At 36.5% G+C, this 27,939-nt stretch overlaps 1 protein-coding gene across 2 annotated transcripts in view; it reads right to left on the bottom strand.

Annotated features, from left to right (window-relative positions):
• Positions 1 to 3,105: 3,105 nt before the first annotated feature.
• The window catches only part of RAD23B (RAD23 homolog B, nucleotide excision repair protein), a 47,713-nt gene continuing 22,879 nt past the window's right edge, over positions 3,106 to 27,939 (bottom strand). For both annotated transcript variants that reach the window (XM_032240280.1, XM_032240281.1), the window contains 7 exons: positions 27,092 to 27,360; positions 22,559 to 22,614; positions 16,306 to 16,433; positions 12,992 to 13,127; positions 11,122 to 11,249; positions 10,160 to 10,330; positions 3,106 to 5,773 (listed from right to left, as the gene is read on the bottom strand). In XM_032240280.1, the coding sequence (XP_032096171.1) occupies positions 5,660 to 5,773; positions 10,160 to 10,330; positions 11,122 to 11,249; positions 12,992 to 13,127; positions 16,306 to 16,433; positions 22,559 to 22,614; positions 27,092 to 27,360 (1,002 nt within the window). In that variant the 3' untranslated portion in view covers positions 3,106 to 5,659. The remainder of the gene's footprint in view (positions 5,774 to 10,159; positions 10,331 to 11,121; positions 11,250 to 12,991; positions 13,128 to 16,305; positions 16,434 to 22,558; positions 22,615 to 27,091; positions 27,361 to 27,939) is intronic.

The following is a 27,939-nucleotide window of genomic DNA, read 5'->3' as shown; positions in this document are numbered from 1 at the left end:
GATATGGCTGAAAATATTTTACAATTAAGTAGTAACAAATTGGTTTAAAAAAAGTTTAACTGCAATTACCTTAGAACTGAAGACAATATAAAAATTATAGTCAAAATGCTGTTAGGCAGAAGCAGGCCTAATTGACAATTTCTGTACAAAAAAACAACAAATGCTATTCTAAGACATAGTCCCACCAGCAACTCATTCTCAACAAATTTTCAACCAATATACTGGGCTCGAATCTGCTATTGTGTGCAACAAAACTCATATGGCTTGTATGATTGTGCTGCAAATCAAAAGCAGTTTTCAAACAATTTTGGACTTAGAGGTGGAAGCTGTCAACATCCGAGGCCAGTATCCAGAGCAAGCATCCCATGAGCCTCAAGGTGGCAACCCAATTGGCAGTTCCAGTCCTGGTCAGCACACTGAAGTGTGGAGGGCCATTTATAGCTAAGAAGCCTGTGATGGTTTTGTGTCAACCTGACTGGGTGAAGGGACACCCAGACAGCTGGCAAAATGGTATTTCTCACGTGTCTGTGAGGGTGTTTCCAGAAGAGTTTAGCATTTCAATCAGTAGACCAGAGTACATGATGCCCACCCTCACCAGTGCAGGTGGGTGTCATCCATTCTATTGAAGGTCCAAAAAGGCAGAGAAAGGGCAAATTTGCTTGAGTTGAAACATCCACCTTCTCCTGTCCTAGGTATGGGCCTTACACCAGTGCACCCGACCCCATCCTCGGCTTTCTTAAGCCTCTGATCTTGGACTGAACTACACCAGTGCCTTTCTGGCTTCTCCAGCTTGCAGACAGCATACTGTGGGACTGCTAGGTCTCTCCATCATCAGATGAGTCAATTTCCATAATAAATCTCCTTTTCTGTTTTTCTTGAGAACCCTGACTCATGCAAAGCTGATCTAGAGAGCTAACAGAAGTATAGACAGAGCTTCCTGGTCTTTCATGGCAAACACGATACTTGTAAAACAAAACAGATGAGGTTGCTTGGGGTTAGAGCCCAGGTTCCCCAGCTGCCTTGAAGACGACCTCATGGGCTCAGGAAAATCACTATCTCGAAACATCTATAGCTACTGCAAGCTGAGTTAGGAAGCTCTGGAGTAGGAAGATGAGGAGTGCATAAATCAAAGGCAAGAAGAATGGAAAATTAAGTTTGACTACGACATGAGGCAGAAGTCCAGGTTGACTGTTTTCTAGTTTATGCTCATGGAAGACAAGTTAGATCTGTAAAGGATCCATTACTATTAAAATGGCCTCTGTCACAGTATATCAAGCTCAACGGCAGAGACCATTTTGGTATCTGCAGCACCATACCACACATGAAGAAAACCTGTCATTGGTTTCTTTGGTCCTCCCAGCCTCCTCTCCAGTGAAAAGCCTACATGATGGACCACTGCTTTCCAAATCTATCTTCTTCACCACAGTAAAGTCTCTTTACAACCAGCTTGTTACTGTTCTTGCAGTTCCCCAAATGCTACTGACGGTACTGAATTTTTTTTCCCACCAAGTCCAAGCCTCACTCAGTTTCATCACTCCCCTTTCCATCCCCCCATACACAAAGTATGCAGTTCTGGAAACTCTCCCCCCTCAACCCCCGCCCCACCAAAACAAGTCCAATTGCTATTTCTCCCACCGGGGTTCCAACCACTCTCTTCTTCCAGCTAAACTTAAGATGCTTCCTCCAACTGCCCCAACTCCAATCCATAAGGATTTCCAGATGCATTCATCTGGCTTTGCTTTTCTGACTGACGGTCATACTATGCCAGGTGCTTTTGACAGTGTGGCAATGAACTTCATTACCTTATTGTAAGGATAAGAAACTGTAGCAATAGCCAAGAGTAACTTAGACACCAGGAGGTCAGTACAACAGGCTCACAATGTTCCTTTTGTGAGTGGATAGTAGGGGTGATACCACTCCTCTGGAAAACGCCTACAACGGACACATGGAAGCCGAACTAAAGCTAAGACCTGAACTCGAGTTCAGAATGTTAGGAGAGAAATAAAAAGCATCATATAACTTAGGGTGGACTAGACAGTTTTGAACAGGGGCGCCAAACTTTTGCTGTAAAGGGCCAATGAATAGGCTTTACAGGGCACCTTGCCTGCTGCAGCTATCCAAAAGCGTTATCTTAGGAGCACAAAAGTAGCTATAGACAATACGTAAAGAAGCCGGGCGCGGTGGCTCACACCTGTTAATCCCAGCACTTTGGGAGGCCAAGGCGGGTGGATCACGAGGTCAAGAGATTGAGACCATCCTGGTCAAAATGGTGAAACCCCGTCTCTACTAAAAGTACAAAAAATTAGCTGGGCATGGTGGCACGTGCCTGTAATCCCAGCTACTCAGGAGGCTGAGGCAGAAGAATTGCCTGAATCCAGGAGGCGTTGGTTGCGGTGAGCTGAGATTGCGCCATTGCACTCCAGCCTGGGTAACAAGAGCGAAACTCCGACTCAAAAAAAAAAAACAAACAAACAAACAAACAAACAAACAATACGTAAAGAAATGAGTGTGCCTGTGTTTCAATAAAACTTTATAGACACTGAAATGTAAATTGAAACCTTCAGGTGATAAAAAAACATACATAATTAAAACCATTTAAAAATGTAAAGACCACATTTAGTTCATAGACCACACAACAAGTATAAGCCAGATTTAGCTCATGAAGCTGTAGTTTGCCAGGTCTTGGCTTAGGGGCTAAAATGGAGAAAATGGACAGAGGCCAACTGAACTTCGTGGCTGGAGAATCCACCAGCAGTGACTGGGTCAGAACACCCCATTCCCTGCAACTGCTTACTTTCGGTAGAACATTCTGCAGCAGCCTTTTGCTGGCTGCTTCAGACAAGTAGTATGGAACAATGGAAATTTTATGCATTCCCTAAAAGCCCTCACTAAACTTAACTGACATCCCATCAAGTACCCCATCTCTTTGTTGGCTGAGAAAAGAACCAGGAGACCCAATAAAGTCAATCTAGTGCCTGGGCCTCCTATATGCTACACTCACCAATTACTGAAGAAAAAAGAAGTATCAGTGACAGAAGCATTGTCAACTTTCAATCTGATTCTTTGTGACAGAATCATTTAAAAAATGAGAAATGCAATGTTGGATGTATTGAAAATATTTTATAATCAAGTCTCTAGAATCCTAGCCATCCAGTACAGGAAAAAATTATATTGGAACACTTCAGTATTTTTAAACAATGAAAAAAATATTTGACTAGAGGATGGCATAAGAAATTTACAAATACAAACTTAGGTTTCCTCATATTTCCCACAGAGCAACTAAACAATAAAAGTATTTCAATAAATGACAGTATACCTCAAATGCAAAATTCCAAAGTCAAATAGCCACTTACATTAAGAGAGTTACCAAAACAGTTTGTAAATTAAACAATAACAGCAAAAGGCACAACAAGCCTGTTTCTTTTAAGGTGTCTCAGCTGATTCATTAAGAAGCAGATAAACAAGGTACTGTAAGGAACAATCAAAACTTGGCCTGGGCTGTCTTCTGATCATTAATCCTAGTATGTGCAGATTCGTTGTCCAAGGACAAAAGCTCCATGCCACCTTCTGCTGTAACTTTCCAAGGAAAAGGTTTTTTTTTTTTTTTTCCTTTCCAGTTTTCACTATGCTCTGAGTAGACAAGAGTATGTCATAAAATAAATGAGAGTATTCCATTATACGACCAGAAATGCCACCTCTTTTCTCAACTCATTGCTCTGCCTTGAAAGATGAACATATTTACAAATTCTCATTTTATTCTCCTGGGAAATTATGCATGATCCATTAAAAAACACACAATATAAAGTCCAAAAGTCTGTCATGTTTACTGGCAGTGGTGTGATCTCAGCTCACAGCAACCTTCACTTCCTGGGTTCAAGCAATTTTCATGTCTCAGCCTCCCAACTAGCTGGGACCATAGGCGGGCCCACCATGCCCAGCTAATTTTTGTATTTTTAGTATTACATAGCATTTCACCATGATAGTCAGGCTGGTCTCGAACTCCTGGCCTCAAGTGATCTGCCTGTCTTGATCTCCCAAAGTGCTGGGATTACAGGCATGAGCCACCGTGCCCAGCCAGTTTCATTTATTTTCATAATAGGTTATAAGTGCATGATGTAAATGCTTAAAAATCATCACCAACCTGTGCTAAAGATATTGAGGAATTATATATAGAGAAATCTGTACAAATTCATCTTCTTACTCAGTATCAGATGGCTAAAAAAAAAAAAAAAAAAAAGAAAAAACAAAAACAACCCGAATTATTTCTTTAAATACTCTTATTTATACTCAGGAAAACAGATTTGAAAAACTGAACAAGTAGACATCTGCCCCATTCATGATCAAATAACAATGCCAATGAAGGAGACTGCAAAGAAAAAACTGAGATGAAAAAATCCAAATAAAAGCCAACACTGCTATTAAGATTTTTCTTTTAATATGCCATGAGATACCTTGATTGTATATTTTTCAAAGTACTTTCCAGCCACATCTCCCAGCCCTTCCAAAAGATTTTGCCAGTCTTTCCAATGCAATAAAAATGCTGGATTATAGTTTTGTCTACCATCTCTTTTTGAAAGCAATATACTAATGATTTTAATGGTAATACACTCTTATCTAATAAAGAAACACATTTACAAATATCAGAAACTCAGTTTTGAAACATTTGCATTAATTTTGAACTGAATCAGCATTTTGTGGGTTTTTTTAAAAGGCAGCAGTTTGACTCACGACTTGCTGATAAATACATTTCTGCTGAGAGAAGGGGAAAAGACAGGGAGAGTGAATGCTGCATTTCTCCATTGGCCCCAAAAGTGCTAATTTCACAAAGGGATACATCAAAAGCAAACATGCAATGGCTGTTTTAAAACTTTTACTGCAATGTAACAATGAAGTAAACAGTAATTAGACACCTACCAATTTTTCCCCAAAACAAAACAAAACAAAAAAAATGTAAACAGGAAAATAACTCTGCCTATACTTGTACAGCTTCTCAAATCATGTTAGAAGGGTCTCACATTCAATGATCAAGAAATTTTAAAATAGCAGTAATTATTTTCATTTTAAGAAAAGGTTCCCTTTCTCCCCTCCCACCCCAAGTATTTAACATGAAAGAATGGGCTTCCTTACACATTAATTTTATACTTATTTTTGAAGCAGCAACAATTAACCATCAATAATTTGGCATTTCTGTTTACAGTCGCTACAAAAATTTTTTAAATTTCACAAAGCCATTATCCAGTGTTGCCATGAAACAGAGACTGTAAATTCTAGGTAGCTAAGATTCTTTCTGAAACCAATGTTAAGTCAAAGAAATATAAAGCAGGGCATTACACTAAGTTTCTGGATCTAGTACACTAAAAAGAATGAAACCTAGGAAAAGTTACCTACTGTTTTACAGAAGAAATAAAAGACCTGCAAAAGCTGCTTTTTGGTTGTATAATATTTTACACACTGTGTGGAGTTGCGGCATCTGCTAACTGAAGCAGACATGCACTGTATTTATCCCTGCCCTATATCCTAGATCCCTCCCTCCCCACCCCCAACAATCTACTACCTTATACCAAGTATTGTGGATATGAGCCCAAGTCATCCCAGACAATCCAGTGAACAAGTTAGTGTAATGCACTGGTGTGAAGTGTGAGATATAAAAAAGTCCCTTTCAATCTTCATCAAAGTTCTGCTGTAGAAGAAAATTGGCAGCCAAATTTTCATTCTTCTCACAAGCAAAATACGCTTGGATCACAAGTCCTTCGGGAAATCCTAATGCCTTTAACTGGAAGAAGAGGGAAAAAATATGTAAGTCCAACACACCAATTATGACACGTTTAATTTTATCCGGATCATTACTCAAAAACATACTGCAACCAAAAAAAGCTCTTGAGAATTTTACATGAATTAATCTCTATCTGAATATGGATTTTCTGCCCAACCCAAGGGGTTAGATGGAATCTAGACCCTTTCCTTTACTAATCACGTAAAAAAAAAAAAAATCTTTGTTTCTAGTTAAAGCTTAACAGGTACTATGTTAATACTCTTTGGCCTAATTAAAAATTAGTTGCTAATTGCTATGGTTTAAAAATAAATGACCCTACAGAAACGTGTAAATCAAATGGCTTCTAGTATATTAAGAGTGACGATAAGGATGACAGTACCTAGAGTATAGTTTAACCATCTCACCTAATTATTTGTACAGTAAAAGCAAATGTTTTATTTATTAATGCCAATTCATGTCTTTCATTTGGATCAAACATCAATCTCCTTGCTTTATTCAACACTCCAAACTAGAAAAACAGGTGACCAATTATTAGTAAGTAATACATGATACATTTTGAAGACAGTGTTCTATTTTTATCTGCTTAACAGTTACAGCATTTTAAATGGTGATACCAGCTACTTAATTTCATTTTCCTAGTCTATTAAAAATCACTTGTGACAATACTTACTGCCTTTAAAAACTCAGCCAAATGTCATCCTCCTCAATTGTCTTAATCACCTTGTGTTAGATCAGGGTTCCCAAACCCCAAGGCCCCAGACCGGCACTGGCCATTGGCCTGTTAGAACTGGGCTGCACAGGAGGTGAGCAGTGGGCAAGCAAGTGAAGCTTCATCTTATTTACAGCCGCTCACCATTACTCCCATTAACTCCTGAGCTCCATCTCCTGTCAGATCAGCAGCTGCCTTAGATTCTCATAAGAGCATGAACCCTATTGCAAACCGTGCATGTGAGGGATCTAGGTTGTGTGCCCTGTATGATAACCTAATGAATGCCTGATGATGGGAGGTGGAACAGTTTCAATTCCAAAATCACTACCCACTCCACCTCTACTGGTAGAAAAAATGGTCTTCCACAAAACTGGTTCCTTGGTGCCAAAAAGGTTGAAGACTACTGTGTTAGATTATATTTGGAAATGACCTTTAAAATCTGAGCAAAAATCCCAATTCATTATGAATATTGATCTATGAAAGGAGAAGAAACTAAAAAATGAGTTATCCAGATTAAAGCTAGGATAGGTGAAGTGAAAGACAGGGTACAATCCAACTGCCTCCTTCTACAAAACATAGTTTAGATTGAAAGACACAAGTAGGCTGAAAGTAAATTGACAGAAAAAGATATATACCATGCAAATGGTAACCAAAAAAGAGCTGGAATGGCTACATAGATGAAACAGATTTAAGATAAAAATTGTTACTATACATCAAAAGACATTTTATAATAAAGGATCAGTAAGACACAACAATTATCAACATATATAACAGAGTCGCAAAACACATAAAAACTGAAATTAAAGGAAGAAACTGGCAATTAACAATAGTTGGAGATCTCTATATCCCCACCTTCAATAACAGATAAAACAGCTAAGGAAGAAGACTTGACTATAAACCAGTTAGATCTATATTTATAGACCACTTAATAAGAACTACATTATATTCTTCTTCAGTATACATAGAACATTCTTCAGAAATACCATTAAGAACCTCAGTAAGTTGAAAAGTACTGAAAGCATGTTCTCTAATCATAATGAACTTAGAAAGCAAAAGAAGAAAATGTGGGAAATTCATAAACTTGTGTAACTTAACACAATCCTTAAACCAAAGGGAAAATTAAAAAATATTTTGAGATAAAGAAAGCAAAAACACATCATACTAAAACTTATGGGATGCTGCTATAGCATAAACGCAGAAAGAACATTATAGCTGTAAACATCTGCGCCAACAAAGATAGGTAATAATCTAATCTTAAACTAAAACTAAACAAAGACAAACCAAACTAAACCTAACCTAAAAGAGGAAGAACAAGAGAAAAAAAATAAAAATTGGAGAGACCTAAAAAACAAAACCAAAAGTTATTTTTATTATTATTAAAAAAAAAAAAAATCAACAAAATTGAAAAACGTTTAGTTAAACTGGGAAAAAAACAAAAATCTTAGGACTCAAATTACTAAAATCTGGAATAAATGCAGGGACATTACTACTTTATCAAAAGAATAAAATGATTATAAGGAAATACATATAATTGTATGCCAATAAATTAGATAACTCAGATAAAATAGACAAATTCCAAGACAAAAACCACCAAAACTGACTCTAAAAGATGCAGAAAAACGGAGCAGACCAGTAACAAGTGACTGAATCAATAATCACAAAACTTCCCAAAAAGCAAAGCCCATGCTCAGACTTCTGATGAATTCTATCAACTGTTCAAATAATTAACACCAATTCTTAATAAATACTTCCAGATAACAGAAGAGAGTAATTCCCAACTCACTCTAGGAGGCCAGTTATTACCCAGATACCAAAATCAAAGACATCACAAAAAAACTACAGACCAATATTACTTATGAACAGATGTAAAAATCCTCAACAAAATATTAGCAGGCTAAATCCAGCAACATATAAAAAGGATTACACACTGTGACCAGTAAAATTTATCCTAGAAATGCAAGGTTGGTTCAATATACAAAAACCGATCAATGTAATAAAGCATATCAAACAACAAAACCCACATGATCATCTTAGTAAAAACATTTGACAAAATCTAACACCTGTTGGATTGAACAGGTGTTGTGATGAACACCTGTTTTGATGAATAAACTAGGAACAGAGGGACTTTCTTCAACCCGATAAAGGGCATCCACAAAAAAAAACCACAGATAACATCATACTTAGTGACGAAAGACTGAATGCTTTCCCCTAAGATCAAGAACCAGACAAGGATGTTGGCTCTTGCTAGTCTAATAATATACTGGAGTCTCTAGAAAGGGCAATTAGACAAGAAAAAGAAATAAAAGGTATTCATATTGGAAAAGAAGTAAAACCGTCTCTATTTGCAGATGACAGGATCTTGTATATGGAAAGTCCTAATAAACTCAGACACAAACTACTTAATGAATAAATAAGAGTTCGAGGAGATTTTAGGACAAAAGATCAATATACAAAATTAAATTGTACTTTTATATAACTAGTAATGAATAATCTGAAAATGAAATTAAGAGAAAAATTCCATTTATAACAGCATCAAAAAGAATAAAAATACTTAGGAATACATTTAACAGTACTGCACAACTTTTACACAGAAAACTATAGAACACTACGGAAAGAAATTATAGAAAAACTTTATTATTAATATGGAAATACTCCCCAAATTCATCTACAGAATAAAACAATCCCTATCAAGATCCCAAGCAGCTTTTTTTTCCTTTTGCAGGAATCAGACAAGCTGATGTTAAAATTCATGCAAGGAACACAAAGGATCCAGAGCAGCCAAGATATACCTTGGGAAACAATAAAATTGGGGTAACTAACACTTTCCAATTTCAAAACTTACTAGAAAGCCACAGTGACTTTCTAAGTTAAAATGTACTTTATCTGATTTCCATGTTAAAACACTTTGCAATATAAGGAAGGGCAAGTACTACAATTCCTATGATTCCCTGTTATAGTAAAAATGAGGGAAAAAAAGAATGACTAATCATGATATAATAAAAACTAGGTTACTGGAATCAGAATAGCAGAGTTCTGATGTTTAATATAAATAAAAATGTAAGTAAAAATGAAAAATCTAGAAGTAGGTATATACTTATAAGACTTTTTCTTCTTGAATTTTAACACATCAATGAAATTATACCTTTACTGCTCGTCCTTTGGCTTCAAAAAAGACAAGATGAGGGAACAGGGATAAGAGACAATCTTTACTGCAATCTGCAAGGCAATGCTCTATTTGGCTCTGTCCATCAGAACTCTCTCCAGTGAATGGAAAAGTTCGTATCGGTTCTATCCAATAGTAGCCACCAACCCCATGTGACCTCTGAATATTTGAAATAGGGCTAGTGTGACTAAGGAACTAATTTTTTTTTTTTTTTGAGACAGAGTCTCACTCAGCAGTGGCGCAATCTTGGCTCACTGCGACCTCTGCCTCCCAGGTTCAAGCAATTCTCCTGCCTCAGCCTTCAAGGTAGCTGAGACTACAGGTGAATGCCACCATGCCCAGCTAATTTTTGTATTTTTATTAGAGATGGGGTTTTGCCATGTTGGCCAAGCTGGTCTTGAACTCCTGACCTCAGGTGATCCGCCCACCTTGGTCTCTAAAAGTGCTGAGATTACAGACGGGAGCCACTGTGCCCTGCCAAGAACTAACGTTTTAAAGTTTTACTTAAACTCACCCTTTCTATAGCTTCTTTTTCCTGAGGCGTTACTTGAATGTAGTTCATATGACCACTTCCAGCTTCTGCAATTCCTCCACTGCCACCTCCACCTCCTCCTCCTTGACTGCCAGCTTCTTGAACTGGTTCATTTAACATCTGAATAAAATGCTCCTGGTGTTGGCTAATTTGCTGTGGGATGTGAAGGACAAGAAAAACAATACATTAAGTATCTGCAGGAACAGGAATTCTAAATATTACTAAGAGAAACAGCTGTACTTTTACAAACGTAGTATTTTAGTGATTCCGAATTATTCAGTCTTTGGAAGGATGTGATTTCTTGTACATTAATAAAGAAATTCACTACTTTTGGGTGAAGTAAACGGTGAAGAAATTCAAATTCCTAAGTATTCTGAGCCCCCTGTGCTTTAAAAAATAATAATAAAAAAAAAATAAACTACTGTAGGACTACTGAACTTATTCTTTATACTTGCATATATTTTTACCTCCCACACTAGTGGGCACTAAAATGCTGTACAAAATTCAAATACTTGGTGATCTGAGCATCAAATAAGTCTCACAGCTATTTTTTCTAAGAGTAAGTTTTCCTGTTGCTTAAAAGTTCCTAAGAAAAAGGAACTAAGTAATAAGCTTGTGAGAAGTGATTTAAAGTTAGGCAATGTCTTTGTTACACAGCTTCCCAAATTCTTTAACATGTTAGTATGTACTGGGAAACTCCAAGAAGGAAATATAAAATGTTTCCCAAACTTATTATTTGGTCAAATTAAATTAACCCAACCTCCATATCTCAATTGCTTTTTAGTACACCTGTCTAGATTACAATATTCTACTGAGTGTAGCTTGGGAGAATACATTCACCATTCTCAAATACAGAGTTGGTGGGGAGGGGGAAGGACGTTCACAAACTTTTTAAAAATGTGATACACTCTAACCCACTTGTGAAACTGACACTGATTAATCACCTGAAGTAACTGAGGATTCTCTCGACCTATCTGCTGTAGTAACGCTGGGAGCAGGGAAGGATTCTGTTGAATAATTTGTCTCATCTGTTGAAACTGAGGCTGATTCCGTAAAAATTCAAGGGGATGTCCTAAAATACACATAAACACTGTTAAACAAAAGCAATAAATACACTTACAAAGAGTGGTTAAACAATACATTTAGACAGCAAACACTAAGTAAAAAATTGTCTGAGTTCTCAGATGTAATAAAACGAAGGAAATGATGAAATCTTCAAACTGTACCAACTTGCAAGTTTTATACAGCAAAAATTACTCCTATTAGCAAAGAAAGTGAGTGCAGAACATTGACTGTAACAAACTTTCCTAAAATTGGCCTTGGCATTCAATATTATAAAATAATACTAGGAACTTTCCCCCTGTGCATGTTCTATCAAAATGAAAAGTACTAAAAGTTGGTCCCGTTGCTTAAGAGCTCTTAAGAAAAATATATGCCACAACTAACAAAAACAAAAACTCACTTACTTTATAAACAATCAAAACCCCTTAAAGAACACAATCTGAGCTTGAATTCCTAGGAAATGCTAAACCAAGGAAGAGAAGGATATTTAATATTTAAAGTTTGAGGTCAGGTTTGCAAAGCAGGAGAAATTTTAATGCAAACTTACTTACATTAAGGAAGACTTTGGTTATTACCATTAAATTTCAAACATAAGCCGTATGGTAATCTAGTACTAAAATATCTAGAGCTCTTCAGTCTAAAATCCATTCACAATAGTAAATGTTAATAATGCCAAATAAAAAATAAAATAAAATACAGAACTTATGGCTTTTTCAAGGTGCCAGTCCTTGTCTGGTTATGTTATAGGAAACCAAAAATTATACATAAAGGAAGTATGTTTTTGAGGTTACTAATGAATAAAAGAGAATTTTTAGATGTATGTTGTAATTTCCTATTCAGGAAGATAATCATTCAAATTAAAATGGTCATGACACATGGGTTTTTTGTTTTTCCATATATAATAATAGCTTTATAGAGGAAGGCAATGAGATTTAGAGACTATGTTACCTAATAAGTGCTGAAAGGAACAGGACCCCAAATCCAAAGCAAAGCTGTGGCCATCTCTTTCCACTACCATGCTCAATCTCAACAAACAATAGGCCTGTCCTCTGGAGGCTACACAAAGCACTTAGTGACTTTTGTCAACCAGAGGTGACTATCATAATCAGAGCTAGGAAATGGATGAAAGAATGGCTTTTTCAAAATCAACAACTTACTTTATTAATATACGCAAGAACAAACGAAGGAGAACACTACATAATTGCTAAGCCAACCTCGGGCTCCAGGCTGTGCTCTGCAGTCAGACCTATAGCAATGTGTGGGTATGGTCAGTACCCGAGTAAGGAAGACTTTGGTTATTAACATTTGACTTGAATGTTAGCTTTGCTTTCTCCTCTAGACACAAGGTTTTAAACCTCTCACGGTTTCATTTCCTTGGTTGTATAACTGCTAAAATCCTGCTGGCTTTGAAATCACATACACTTTGTAACATTTATGGAGAGAGTAAGAGACAAAGTGAGCAAACCATTCTGAATGCCAGTAGAGAGTAACACCAAATACAAACTGGAAAGCATCTTTTCCTTAGAACAAATAAAACAATATGCCCTTTGACAAAACTGCAGCACTGATGTTTAATATCAGCAAGGATACCTTTTATATCCACTTGGGAGAGTTTCTTTTGGGCCTTTCTCAAATATCAGAGTTACCCACTGCTCTGGGAATGAACCTCATTTCTGAAGCATTTCAGATTAAATTATCTTACACTAAAAATTCAGGGTCGTTCCCTTCCCCATCCAAGAGATTCCACTTTACCTCCAGAACTTGTTGTTGTAGTCGTTGCTGTTGTAGTTGCTGCAGCTGCAGCCACTGCTGAAGACTGAGGAGCCCCAGTACTAGCTGCTTGAGGGGGGTCAACCACAGCCTGATTTTCTCTATCTCCAGGGATTCCCTAAAACAAAATTTCCAAGCTTTAAGATATCCCATCAAGAAAAATTAAATATTATACAGAGTAAAAGATTTATAGTCTATTTAACATACTGTCTGATTTTCAAAAGCATCAAATAGATGTTTGCTTCAATTAAAAGTAAAGGATTATTAACCTGCATGGATTCAAATTAGATTAGAAACGACCTGGGTGCATTATAGAAAAACCCACATTGCTATATTAATGCAAAGCAGTACTGATCAACAGAATTTTCCATGATGATGGAAAAATAGTCTCTGTGTTGTCCAAATACCAGGCACACATAATTATTCAAGTTTGAAAACCAGAATCTATACATGTACCTTCTTAAAACAGAACATAACCAAAGGTTTTGGTGCTACTTATTACTTCAGTTAATTTTTTAACTTTTTAGAAATCTTCATCAGCTGTTAGTGATAAAAAGGATTGAGTGTACAATCTTAGCTTAAGATAATCCAAACAAAGAAGTTTTGATGGGCATCTGACAGTTCTAAAATGACTCCTGGAGAAAAAATATCTAAGGGATAGGCGAGGTACCACAGTGGCCAGGCAGCAGGATCTCCTCTACTGATCCATGGTACTGACAAACTGTCACTCAGAAGGTATATCATAAATTTGAGATACTTTTGAGTAAAGTGTTACTTTGAGAAAGTGTCACTCAGAAACTATCTCATAAAAAATTAATTTTATTTTTTATTTTTAAATTTTTTAAAAACACAAAATCAATCTAAAATAAATGGAAACCATTTAGTTTTCAAAGGGGATGCTTTTTGCAAGTGTGTGGTATTTATCTTCTAAAGTTGTTAGAGCTTAAAACTGCATGCACTAAAATCTTTTAGGACACCCTATTTTGATGCACATGATTTGACAGACTTGTCATTTAAAATTTTTAAAAAGTCTTTATCACGTTCTTATAGATTCTGAAAAGAGGAGAACTAAGTATTAAAATTGAGTAAGATGATAAATGCTTCCATTTCCTAAGAAGCCAGAAGCCAAAAGCAACAACGTATAAAGGATGAAGAGTAACAGAGCAGGAATATGGCTGCATGCATTAGATGTCACTCCAGGCCTTAAAACAAATGTTTTTGAATGAGTTCACCAATTCAAACCCTTAACTTCGATGGGCAGTTATTAAAGTGCTAACAAACTACATATAAATTTAGGATCCAGAGCATCCATCACATTCTGTTTAATTTATTAAACTAAAAAGTTAATCTTCATTGCTATAGATCTACCTCTATTCTCACACGTTACAAAATCTCTTATTAGATAAGGAATCAACATTTCTTCCTTCCATCCATTCAACTTATCTGTTAACTACTAACAGTTAAAGGCAGCTCCCCACCCCGGTCTATGAAACAAATAGCAAATATATAAGAAAATATTTGTTATAAATTGGTTGACGAACTCATGTCTCAACTGTTTATTTGCATTTGATGCTATATAGCAGTTTTAGCATTTGGCAATTTTGGTGACAATGATTTATTTTATACCTCAAAACTCCACAACCATTAGCTTAAAATAATTGATACTGTTGAACTTATGCAGAATTCTAAATCAGATGTAAATGAAAGCCACTCCAAAAAACTAATACTTTTATACAATCTGTTTAGGCTATGCACTCCTCGCCAAAAAAATTCACAACAATTATTAATTCCACACAAACTGGATAACCTGCCACCATTTAAAGACACTACTCAAGACGACATTGAAAAAGTGAATTGAAAAAGATAAAATAATATGCTAAGAAAAGGTTTTGAGAACTTCACAAGCAAATGCATGGGCAATAAATGGTAGAGGCAGAGTACAGTTTTGAGGCTTATAACGGACTCTTCTGAAACTAGCTAGCTACCTGAAAGGAGTTCCTAACAGAAGTACAAACTAGACACAAAGGAATGCATTAAACTGTGGACATAATTCCCAAAGGAGTTAGACTCATGCAACTCTAAGATGGTATTTGGGCAATTCAGACTTAGAAAAAATACTCCAAAACACAATAAAAATCTAAGATTTTTAAAAAGTTAATTCAGGCTGGGCGCAGTGGCTCACACCTGTAAGCCCAACACTTTGGGAGACTGAGGTGGGTGGATCACAAGGTCAGGAGATTGAGACTATTCTGGTTAACATGGTAAAATCCCGTCTCCACTAAAAACACAAAAAATTAGCCGGGCGTGGTGGTACGTGCCTGTAGTCCCAGCTACTCGGGAGGCTGAGGCAGGAGAATCACTTGAACCCAGGAAGCGGAGGTTGCAGTGAGCTGAGATCACGCCACTGCACTCCAGCCTGGGTGACAGAGCGAGACTCCAAAAAGAAAGAAAAAAAAAAAAAAAGTTAATTCAATCACTTTAGCCTGTGTTACATCTGTAAAACTAGCAGACTTTCATCTTAATACTAAAGGTTTCAGTCAATGTCCACAATACTCTATTTCTCAAAATCTTTCATTACCAGTAAAAAAAAAAAAAAAAAAAAAAAAGATAACCTTATTTAAAAAGTCCCTCAACTCCTACTGACTATAAAAACAAATTCAAATGCCAAGGGAACCAGGTAAGTAACATCATTCATTAAATGCATGTTATATTGGTAACAGAGTGAATCAGAGGATAATGAATTGAGTCCACAATCTAAAATATTTTTCTAAATCTCTTGCAAAAATCTGAAATCAAAGTTGTCCAGATAAACCAAAAATCTGTACTTTTATGTGAAATTTCCCAGTTTTTACAAAGTTGGCAACTTATCACAGAAATATATACAGTATGAGCAGAAGAATTTGGCCTGGGCTCTCAAGCTTGAAATTTTTGCTCTGAATAATTCATGCATAGTGGTACCTAAAAAGCTACTACAACGTTGGACCACTAGATTAAAAATTTGCCCCCTACCCCCAACACATCCTTTGAGGATGACATTAATTGGGGTACAAGGTGCTATACCCCAACTGGATAGCCAGTCTTACAATTCATTTAGCCATATTGTTTCTAACTAAAACCTAATCAGAATATTTTAGAAAAGGTTGTATTTTATTAACACACAATACTAACATAATAGGAAAAATAAAAGTATTATGCGTATCATCTATCAGTGATTGGTTAACTGGTCCTTTAAAATCTGTTTCTTTGACTTTGATCTTAAACAACTAGAACAGAGAAAAGTCAAACATGTTTCTCACCATTAAAAGATACTCCACTGCTCTATCAGGGTTGTTGAAACTGGCTCTCAGGGCTGCAATTACTTGCTCTCGTTCATAGCCCATTGACATGATCTCAGTGACCATATTCTCATAAGACTGACCCGTCACTAAAAAGGGAGGGTGGACAAGAAAGAAAAGGAACATTTAATAAATAAGCATTCTCTACACATTTCTTGATTCACATATACAACATTTCAGGCACTACTGTGCTAGGAACACAAAGATGAGTAACAGTATAAATTACAACATATATGTATTAGGTAATGGTTCCCCAAAGATGCCCCTGGTTTGATCACTGGAACCTATAAATAATTTACATGGCAAAGGGAACTGAGGTTATAGATAAAATTAAGGTTGCTAATCAGCTGACTTTAAGATAGAGACCTCATTCTGGATTAGCCAGGTGGGTCCAACGTAATGACAAGAATCCTTAAGAGTAGTAGAAGGTGGCAGAAGAGAGGGTCAGAGAAACAGGTGTGAGGAGGAGAAGACAAAAGCAGGATGAGAGATGCTATGCTGTTGCCTTTGAAGATGAAGAAAGGGGCCACAAGCCAAGGTATGTGAATAGTTTCTAGAAGCTGGACCGGATCAGGAAAAAAAAATTCCTCCCTGGAGTCTCCAGAAAGGAATGCTGACCCTGATTTTAGCACAGTGAGCCCTGTGTCAGACTTCTACAGTACTAGAAGACAGTTAATCTGTGTTGTTTCACACCACTAAGTTTGTGGTAACTTACTACAGTAGCAACAGGAAACTTATATAATAGGTTTCACAGTACAATAGAAAATGAGGTACAAAGGTAAGGGAGAATTAGCAGGAGATCAGAGAAGGCACAGGAGATCAGTGTCTCCTCTGGTAAGAGGAGACACTGATTTCTAAAATCATGCTGGTGAAGGGATGGCATTTCAACAATCAACTCTGATGCAACAAGTTCAGTTTCCCTTTGACACCTTATATAACCAAAACTGTGGGGAAAGAGCGGTTAGGAGCTGGAAAGTTAAAATCCTGTACACTATACAAAGCTGGCAAAATGCCCTAAATGCTACTATTCCAACAAGTCACTTCTTACAGACTCCTATCCTCCCTCCTCTCAGCACAGACAACATGCTGAATAAAAGAAAGTTGTTTCTCTCATAAACTTACCTCACTTAAAACTATCCTTTCTTCCACTTGCTTTCTAGGGACCATTACCTTTACTGTCACCTCACAAAACTGAATTTGGTTATCCTTTCTCTTCTCCGCCAATACCTTTCCCCTCTATGTGATTATCCTGGGTCAGCAGTTAACTACGTCCTGTATTTCACCGTAAAACAAAAACAAACACACCTCCCTCCTTTGACTTCATCCTAATTCCTCTTTCAGGAATCATCTGCTGTCTTCCCATCACAGCCATAGCTATGAACATGTGTCCCCTTTCTCACATTCCACTCATTCCTCATTGCAATTCCGATTTCCCTCTCAAATGTGTTCCCCCATTATCTGTCGGCTCTCTTTGAACAAAAAGCACCTCTATTCACTTAAGTGCTTGAACAGAAACCCTGGTGATTTCAGTTCCTTTTCTTATTCCTTCCACACTTGATTTACCAGCACACCTGGTAGCTTCTATCTCTAAATTACACCCCAAACCCATCTCTTCATTCTCTACTGTCATCACTGAAGACAACAAGCCCACAACAGTCTCTGGATGGGATTACGCCCTGTTTCCAACTCGCCTCTATATCTACAATCTATTCTTCAGCCAGTGCAAAAGTCAATTAAAAAAAACACACAAAAAAACCCCCTCATCTCATTTCTGGCTCCAGCCCTCAGCAATCCTCCATCCACCACAATCATCTTCCTGGGGTTATTTTACCAGGCCACACCTCTTCCTGCCCCAGGGCCTTTACATAACACCGGCAGTCTGGGATGGCCAGTTCCTTCAACACGTTTCAGTTCCATATTTAAAAGGTATTGCCTAGCCATCCTACATAGGCTTTTTTCTTTGGGGAAGCCCTTTATACTTTTAATATCATTTATCTTTTTTTTTTTAATGTTTCTTTTTTTCTTGCACCAACTGAATGAAGATTTAACTGTGTAGGAAACCATGTCATTTTGCATATTTTGCTGATACACAGCTGATACTCATTATCTGTTGAATATTTTTTCCTGCAGAATTTTCAAAAATAAAGGTGTTTAATAGCTAAAAAACCCCCAAGTACCATGAACAGATTAAGAATTTGATACACTGCTTAAAATAATAACTTTCCTTTTCCCATCCCATAAAACAATAGTTTTTAATATTTTTTATTTTCATATCTATTCATATAGTTCGAGCACAAAGCAACTTTAGAAGCAATATACTTTCAGTAACCTAGTTTCCAGATACAGAAATCAGTATCAATACAAACAAAATTAAGAGCTACAGAAAATAAGAACTGCACTATTTTGACATGATGTTTCTCTTTAGTTCTCTCTCACTAATTCATAAAAAAAGTTTAATTTCAACTACTTTAAAATATGAGGCCGTGGCTTGGAGAGATTAATAATTTGGAAAAAGTATTAAGTCATGGTGCAGAGATACAAACACAGACTGAGAGTCAAGAGTCTCCACACCTAATCAATACACTATGACTCCTAAAATAATGTTTCTGAGTTAAATTATAAAATCTCAAAAATATCCATAAGCAGTGTGATATGTTTTAGATCTTAAAATTCTGAAGACGAACGACTGTAAAAAGAACTAGGGAGGCTGGGTACAGGGCTCATACCTGTAATCCGAGCACTTTGGGAGGCCAAGGCAGGCGGATCATCTAAGATCAGTTCGAGACAGCCTGGCCAACATGGTGAAACCTCATTTCTACTAAAAATACAAAAATTAACTGGCTGTGGTAGTGGGCACCTGTAATCCTAGTTATTCTGGAGGCTGAAGTTGCAGTGAGCCAAGATTGTACCACTGCACTCGAGCCTGGGTGACACAGTGAGACTCCATCTTAAAACAAAAACAAAAAACAAACAAAAAAACTAGAGAGACTGGACAAGGAACAGAGTTAATGAGGCAAAAGACGTGGTGATAAAGAACCTTATATATCTTATTCAAAATAAGCTTTGAACAGATTGCCTGATTCAAGTTATACTACGAGGCTACTGTAACCAAAACAGCATGGTACTTCTATAAAAACAGACACATTAATCAGTGGAACAGAGCAGAGAACCCAGAAATAAAGTTGCATACATCTACAACCAAACTGATCTTCAACAAAGTCAACAAAAACATACACCAGGGAAAAGACACCCTACTCAACAAATGGTGCTGAGAAACTGGATAGCCATATTTAGAAGAATGAAACTAGATCCAGACCTCTCACCAAACATAAAAGTTAACTCAAAACAGATTAAAGCCTAAATATTAAGACCTGAAACTACAAAAAACCTAGAAAAAGTCTTCTGGACATTGGCTTAGGCCATCTAACAAAGTGCTATTATCCAGAATCTACAAGAACTTAAACATCAAGAAAAAAACAAATAGCCCCATTAAAAAGTGGGCAAAAACATGGACATTTTTCAAAAGAAGACATACAAGTGACCAGCAAACATGAAAAAATGCTCAGCATCACTAATCCTCAGAGAAATGCAAATTAAAACCACGAGATGCCCCATCTTATAACAGTAAGAATGGCTATTACTAAGAAGTCAAAAAACAGATGTTGGCAAGGATGCGGAGAAAACAGAATGCTTATACACTGCTGGTGGGAATGTCAATTAGTATATCCTTCAAGGAAAACAGTATGGGGATTTCTCAAACAACTTAAAAACAGAATTATCATTTAATCCAGAAATCCTACTACTATGTATATACACCCAAAGGGAAATAAATCATTATATCAAAAAGATACGTGTACTTGTATGTTAATCACAGCATTATTCACAATAATAAAGATATGGAATCATCAACAGAGGATGGGATAAAATGTGGAATCTGCGTGTGTGTGTGTGTGTGTGTGTGTGTAATAATAGTATTCAGCCATAAAAAAGAAATGTCTTTTTTACAGCAACATGGATAGAACTGTGGAGGCCACTATCCTAAATGAAGTAACTCAGAAACAGTCAAATACCACATGCCCTCACTTACAAGTGGGAGCTGAACAATAGGCACACATCATGTAGAGTGGAATAATAGATACTGGAAACTACAAAAGGTAAGTGGAGTGTGGGTTCAAAAATTACCTGTTTGATACAGTTCATTATTCAGGTGATGGCTACACCAAAAGCCCAAACTTCACCACCACATAATATATGCATGTAAGAAATCTGTACTTGTAGCCCTAAATATATATAAATTTTAAAAATTAAAAATAATAAGCTTTGGACTTATCTTCTAGGTCATGAGAAACTATTAAAGGAATTAACAAAGACCCCATTAGATTTGCCTTGTAGAAAATCCAATCTGGTAAGGAAGGGGTAGACCAAATGGTTAAGGATAATGTAAGCATATGGGGATGGGGAAGGGGAAGGAAAAGAAACAGATTCATCGGGCCAAAAGAGGCAAAGGTGAATGAATGAATGGCTGTGCAAATAAGAAGGGAACAAAGAAAAGAATCAGATGGGGAAATAAAAAACGAGTCAGTTTGGAATCTAAGGTCATGGAGTTTCTAAGTTTTCCAGTTGACAGTGTCAAGACACAAGTGTGGGAGTTCAAAGGGAGATCTGTACTGTAGCTATAATTTGGGGGAATCCATATAGTATATAGATGGTACTGGCCATTTCCGCAGTTTAAACTTTGAACTATAGCCTAGAATGGAACCACAGAAAACTCATACATTTAATGGTCAGGTAAAATAAAATGAATTAACTAGAAAGCCTGAGAAGGAAGAGCCTGACCTACGCATCAGGAAAAGAGTAGTGTCATAGAAGTCAAAGAAGGAAAGTTTACAGAAGCAGGGTTAATTTGTGCAGCAACAAAAGAAATCAGAAAAAAACAGAATAAGCAGGGAATCAACATAGAGACTCGGGTAAATTAAAGATGAAAATGTAGAGGGATCCCGAGACCATTAAGTTGAGAATGGGAAGTAAGACATCGTCACAGAGGCTTAAGTATAGCAGCAACAGCTATAGCCATGGCCTCCCAGGCTCCTACTCAGGAGCATCAATGCGTTCCACCTGCAGCAGCAGTGACCACAGCCAGAGCCTACAGCACCATCAGGGGCAAGTGCCAGCTGGCTCCAGCCCAGAGGCCACAGACAGTTTACTGATCTCTGGGTAATCCTATTCTCCAGCCTTTCCAACTCCTAACCATTTCCTAAAATTAATCCTTTCCCTGTTTGCAATAGTCATTTCTGTTTTCCTGGCTGGAGACTAACTCATACAGTATGTGCTGGCAGAGTAGTTCTAAGACACTGTTCCTCAAAGATGAAAATCTGGGGTTGGCACACCCAGGCGATCTTAGATTGATTAAACTACTGTTTTGCCACTACATGTATGTGCCATTTTCCACAGCAATGAGGGCATCACGGAGTTCCGGCCCAATTAGGTCAGAGACACTACTGCTGCTGGAATCCTGCTACTGTAGAAGCTAAGCAGGAATCCAGAAGCCTGTACCACATCGAAGCTGCTGTTTCTGCCTATTTCTCGCTTTCTCCCTTCCTGCCATTTAAGAGTACCAAAGAGTAGGAATGGAGTTGTGAGCCAATAAACCAGTTGTTAGCAGGAACTGTATCAGAGATGCTACAACAGGAAGAAAAAAAAAGCTGCTTCATTTTAACAGATTGGGATGATGGGAGATGGAAAGGCATTATTTAGCAGGTAAAACTAAAAGTAGGGATAAAACGGCATTTTTGCTGCAAGCCAATGCAAGCAACAAGATGTAGATGGGAATGTATAGTGCCATTAAGTTGGAATTAAGTCGGAAGGTAAATACACATGAAGTGTGAGGCAGATCTAGAAAAATTTCATACCCATTTCAAAGACTCTTTGTAATAAACTCATACACAGAAACTATGTTAGGATCACATCTAAAATTTACATCTGGAAAATAGAAATTTATTTGCTTTAACGAAGTATGTTCAACTCAGAACAAGTTTTAAAGAACTCAATACATAAATATTAATTTAAAAGTCTTTAGTAACATTATTACTTACCTAAATCGATCATTTTACAGCTTGATTACAACCATGCAAATTATTAACACTTACTTTATCATGCTCTAGAAAAGTGAAACCTCTGATCTCTTATAGGTTTATAAGGAAAAGTAGATGCTTACCAAGTGCACTTGTTGCATCTTCAAAAAGGTTTGACCGAGAAGAATCTCCTGATGTACTATAAAAGGATTTTAGAAAAATCACATTTTAAAAAGTATATAAAATTTAATTTACATGAGTTTAGTAACTATCCAATTTTTAAAGAGATTCTTTGATTTTAACTAAATATAAAAGTCTGACTACAGTATTTAAACTGTTCCTTCTAGATTAAATCCAAAAGCTTTATCAACAACATTTGTGGTTTGGGAAAAATTTTCAATCTTGGTATTCCTTCTATTCTGAGAATCCATCATTTAAAATGTCCAAAGATACAAAATAATATCCTAACAGATAGTTATCTACCTATTGAATACAAAAAAGATAATGCATAATTATTTACCTGAAAGAATTTACATGAGAAGTTAAATAATTTATAAATCAAGCCATACCAGAAGAAACAGCAAAAGCAGTATATAATAAAATAACACATGGAGAAACCAAATTAGGCTAGAAAGCTTTCACATAATGAGGTCTTACAGGTAAGTTCTAAATAAGGAAACTGAAAGAAGGCATTCAAATAAAGAAATATATAGCATATGCAAAAAAGGTAGATATGGGCTAAATCCAAGTTTAAATGTAATGGAAACCAGTTCAAAAAGATTACGCTTCTCTTGGAGAACTACAGAGAAGTCTGCAATAGAAGACAGAAATTATGAAAGACCATGAAAAACAGGCCAAAGAAAAAGAAACTGAAGTTTACAACAGTGGTAAAGGTAGTAGTTAGAAGTTTAAATTAAAATATACACTTAGACCTGTGTCTCAGTTAAAAAGAACACACCCATTATATTTTAATTCTGAGAAAGCCCTTGGTAGTATAGTAAGAGTAGAAAACCCAAGTTTGTATTCATAAATTACTTAACCTTTCTAAGCCTCAGTTTCTTCATCAGTACAATGTCAATGATAGTATCATATACTCCAAAGTGTTGTGGGTAGGGCTACGCTAGTATGGTGCTTAGCAATGTGTTTGGCATCGTAACACCCAATAGGAATATTATGATCAATACTTTGGTATAATTTTTAAGTTCCTCTTTAAATATACAGTAAAACTAATATGGATAAAATAAAATTTCAAAAGCACACTACATAAAAACTAAATTTTTCTAACCCTAACCCAGAGACAACCACTATGACGCCAGTTTCTATTTAAAAGAATAACAACTTGTGTCTTGCTTTGGTTTTTTAAGCTCTTTTTTTTAACTTAACAATTATTCATGTCTGCACAATCAAATCTACTTCTATTTCTTCCCACAGATGCACAGTATTTCATTTAAAAGACCAAATCAAGCTCTTATTAAGGCATGTGTAGTCTGGTTTCCTGCAATGAATTTCTTTCTATAGTCAAATTTATCAAACTTTCCTGTTACAATTTTTTTTGGTTGTCTTGCTTAGGAATAACTCCTCAAAGTAAAGATTATTCTTTTTTCCCCTTGTTCTCCACTAAGTTTAAAGCTTTGCTTTTACATTAAATTCATATCCATCTATAATTTATTTTTGTAAGTGTATAGTACGAGGAGTCATTCTTTTTTCATTCCAGATGGTGAGATCTCAGCATTTTCCCAACATTGTTCTGAAATTGTATCTTTATTTTATATTAAGTTCCTGTATCTCTTTGGGTCTATTTCCAAGCTACTGTTGATTTCCCTGAACAATCTTTCTAATATGAGCCATTCTAAACTGTTTTAATCATTACTGTGTAATACATTTTAAAATCCATTAAGACTCGTTTCCTTCAGAATAATTTACACTATTATCACACATTGTTTTTAAAAAGTTCTCTTTAAACACCACAGATAAGAATGTGTGTACATATAATATTATCATCATCATTATGTACACTATTAACCACTATTCTTTAATCTTGATTCTGTCTCACTGCTTCTCCCCTCTCCAGACACAGAGGAAACCATTCGTCAGTTATGTGTCAACCCCTGCCTACTTTTTTCCTACACATTAACATGTATACCCACAGAAAATGTACATATTGTTTATGGGTTTTGTCTGGTTTATGGTTATTGCCTATACTCCTTTGCAACCTGCTTTTTTTTTTTTCACTCAATAACAAAGCCTCAAAACCACACTCATTTAATATGCTTACACAGTACATATTTTAACTATCTTGCAGTATCAGGTAGTAAGGCTTCTCAAATTTTACAAAGTCCAAGAATCCCAAGAATTCACCAGGAGGGCTTGTTGATTTCTGGGATCCACTCCTAGACAATCCTGACTTAAAGGTCCAGAGTGGCCCAAGAATTCATGTCAAACACATTTTCAGTGATGCTGCTGTGGCCTATTGACTTCTACACTTTCAGAGTCCTGTTCTCCACTACGAATAAACCACAGGTCAATTTAGGATTCCAATTTGTTCTTTACTACAAACAATACAGTCATGTGCACAAGTGTAGTTTCTCTCAGGTAGATGTCAAGTGGAATTTGCACTGTAATAGTTTTAAGAACAAAATTGACCTAAAGAAACAAATCCTTAATAACAAAATGTCAGGTCAATGGCCATAAACAGACTTCCTGATACTCTACAAACTCATATCAGCTTATCTCCCGATAATTATTCACTAGGTTTTGTGCTTCACAGGATACCAGGTATTTTCCAGCAAAGATAAAGGAACATTTAAGCAGTTTATTTTTTGAGTTTCTCTCATTTCTCTCTTCCTGTGTTATTTTCCTGAAGAAAAACTTTGAGAAATAAGAATAAACAGTTGGTGTAAAGTCCAACTAAGTAAGAAACTGTAGTGTCTATTTTCCTGGATCGCTGACCATCAACTTACTCATGCAACTTCTGTAGGTCTGAAAAGATAATCCTGGGTCTTTTTAGAGCAGGTAAGTAAAACTGCAACTCCAGGAAGAAAATAAAAGTAGAGATAACGAACAAACAAATTTAAATTGATGGTATTAGCACATTAAAATGTACTGATCAACTTTAAAATTCTCACACTGTAAGCTTTTTTAAAAAGGAACTTAAAGCAATTAAGAGAATAAGATGCAATAAAAAATATATATAAAAAGAGAATAAGATGTACTATACTGACGTATTAAGTTCACAATATTTACGTGCTTTGGTGAACCAAATTTTGTTAGTAGCCATGGGTGAACCCATGGGTGAACGGATTGGTTAAATTTGTAAGTTCCCTCTCATACACAGACCTGATCAACCGAACTTTGATTTAACAGCTTAACCTGACTCTAGGTATCCACTAGGACAATATGGTTGAACGCATTTCTAGCTGTACACGGGAAAGACGAATCAAGTTCGGCAATGGTGTCATAGAATGCTTAAATCAGTGTTCTAGGCAAGAAACAGGGCAAATATTTAATTGCCTAAACCCATGATTTTTCTCAGGGAATCAATTATTTAGAAAGAGACCACCGGGTAAACAATGAACCAGGTGGCTCGGACTCCTCCAAACACGGGTGACTAAGTCAGACACAGAAACCACACTCAAAGGCAGAACACTAAAATGAAGGATCACAACTTGTTTTTCTGATCACTGTCATATATATCATAACCCCTTTCCATGTCTGTAAATCCTTCCAGTCATTGCATAGTTTTCCATCGTGTCTGATTCTGACTCCAAAGATCGTTAACTACTCCTCTGAGGTCCTGAGTTGCACTAAGTCACAGAACACAAACAGCTGCAGAGCCAGTGAAGGCTGGCCATAATATAACCCATGCTCTTAGGTCAAGTAATTGTGCTGTATGATTTCCAACCAACAGAACTCTGACTTAAGCATCTGCTTTGGTCATTTTACCTGATCACCTGGGGGTGGGGGTGGGGGTGGGGGTGGGAAATCTTGTCTTAAACTGCTCAATAATCCTAAACTATCTAAGTAGTAACTTAGTTGAGGTGTTTCTGCTGTCAACTTCTCACAAGAAATTACTTCTTGCTCCTCAAATATCCCAACACTCTTTTCCTTTTTTCCCCCTAAAGATCTACACAGGCAGAAGCTTGCTTGAATTTCTACTCAAGTTCACAAAGATACAGATATAACAGTGAAAAACTGAAACAATCCACAGGTTCAGATTCCAAGAGCTAACAAATATCAGAAGCAAATACAATGCTATTTAACAACTGAAAAGATTTACTGACATGGAAGGATGCGTATGATATATATGACAAAGACCATAATACAGATCAAGTACAAACAATGATCAGGGTGGCAATGTCATGTTATAATCCTTATTCTTTTTGGTTATTTGTATTTCCTAACGTTTCTACTCGAAACGAATGACTCTCACCTGCTTTCTCCTTCCCAGTGTCTCCCACCCTGCCCAAAACAACACAGAGTACAGAAATCTGGATTATGAAAATCTGTACTTACATTCTCCTTAGTAAACAATCAAAATAGACAAAGCATAGGTTTCAAATGTTCAAAAAAAGCTTAGCATAGTATAGTCAGTTTTAGCAAAACAACAATCAAAATAATGCATGAAGTTCCTGTAAACACATATTCTGAGACATAATTTCCTAGAATCCAGTTCCTACCTATCAGTTGATGTTGGGCTAGTAGCCACTGGTGTCTCTGCTGGCTTTTCTGCAGGTTTCTCTTGTTTAGTTGCACTAGCAGGTGCAGGTTCAGGAGATGCTGTCGCTGATGCTGGAGTGACGGATGTTGGTGTTGAAGTGGGCGCCAAAGCAGGGGCAGGGGTTGGAGCCTGAGCCACAGTTGTTACTGTGGAGGAAGTAACTGCTGTAGTGCTGGCAGGAACTGACTGCTGAGTTGTAGCTGGTGCTGGTGTTGACACTGCTTTGGGCTAAACACATTAAAAAGCAAAATAATTATGATAAAGCCTGTACCTTTATAGGATGCCACAAAAATAGCGCTAATAACAACCGGTAACTTAAAAATAATTTTGTAAAATGACACAATAAATGATCAATATGAGGAATCCAACTCATGGTTACTTTCAAAGGTCATGAGAGCATATGTTATTTTAATTATCAACCACAATTAATTTTACCCAACAATTTGTCTTCATATCAATATAAAACAAAAAGTCAAAAATTTGAAATATATATAGTATATATCAAAAAAAAAAAAAAAAAAAAAAGAAACCATATCATTTTCCAAAAAAACTTCATGTACCTGGGTTTTAAAGTATCTAACACCACTTAAAAGCATTACCAAAATAATTTTCTTTTTTAATTTTAAAGACAGGGTCTTGCTACATTGCCCAGGCTGGTCTTGAATTCCTGGCCTCAAGCAACTCTCCCTCCACCACCTCCCAAAGTGCTAGGATTGCAGACATAAACTACTACACCCAGCCCAAAATAATGTTCTTGAAATGGCAGTATAAATGTTTATTTATGAACATGTCAAATATTCTGCTGTA

Source organism: Sapajus apella, unplaced genomic scaffold (genome assembly GCF_009761245.1).
Source record: "Sapajus apella isolate SASKATOON/1434 unplaced genomic scaffold, GSC_monkey_1.0 scaffold46, whole genome shotgun sequence".
NCBI classification, from domain to species: domain Eukaryota; kingdom Metazoa; phylum Chordata; class Mammalia; order Primates; family Cebidae; genus Sapajus; species Sapajus apella.
This window is presented reverse-complemented; position numbering and strand designations above follow the sequence as displayed.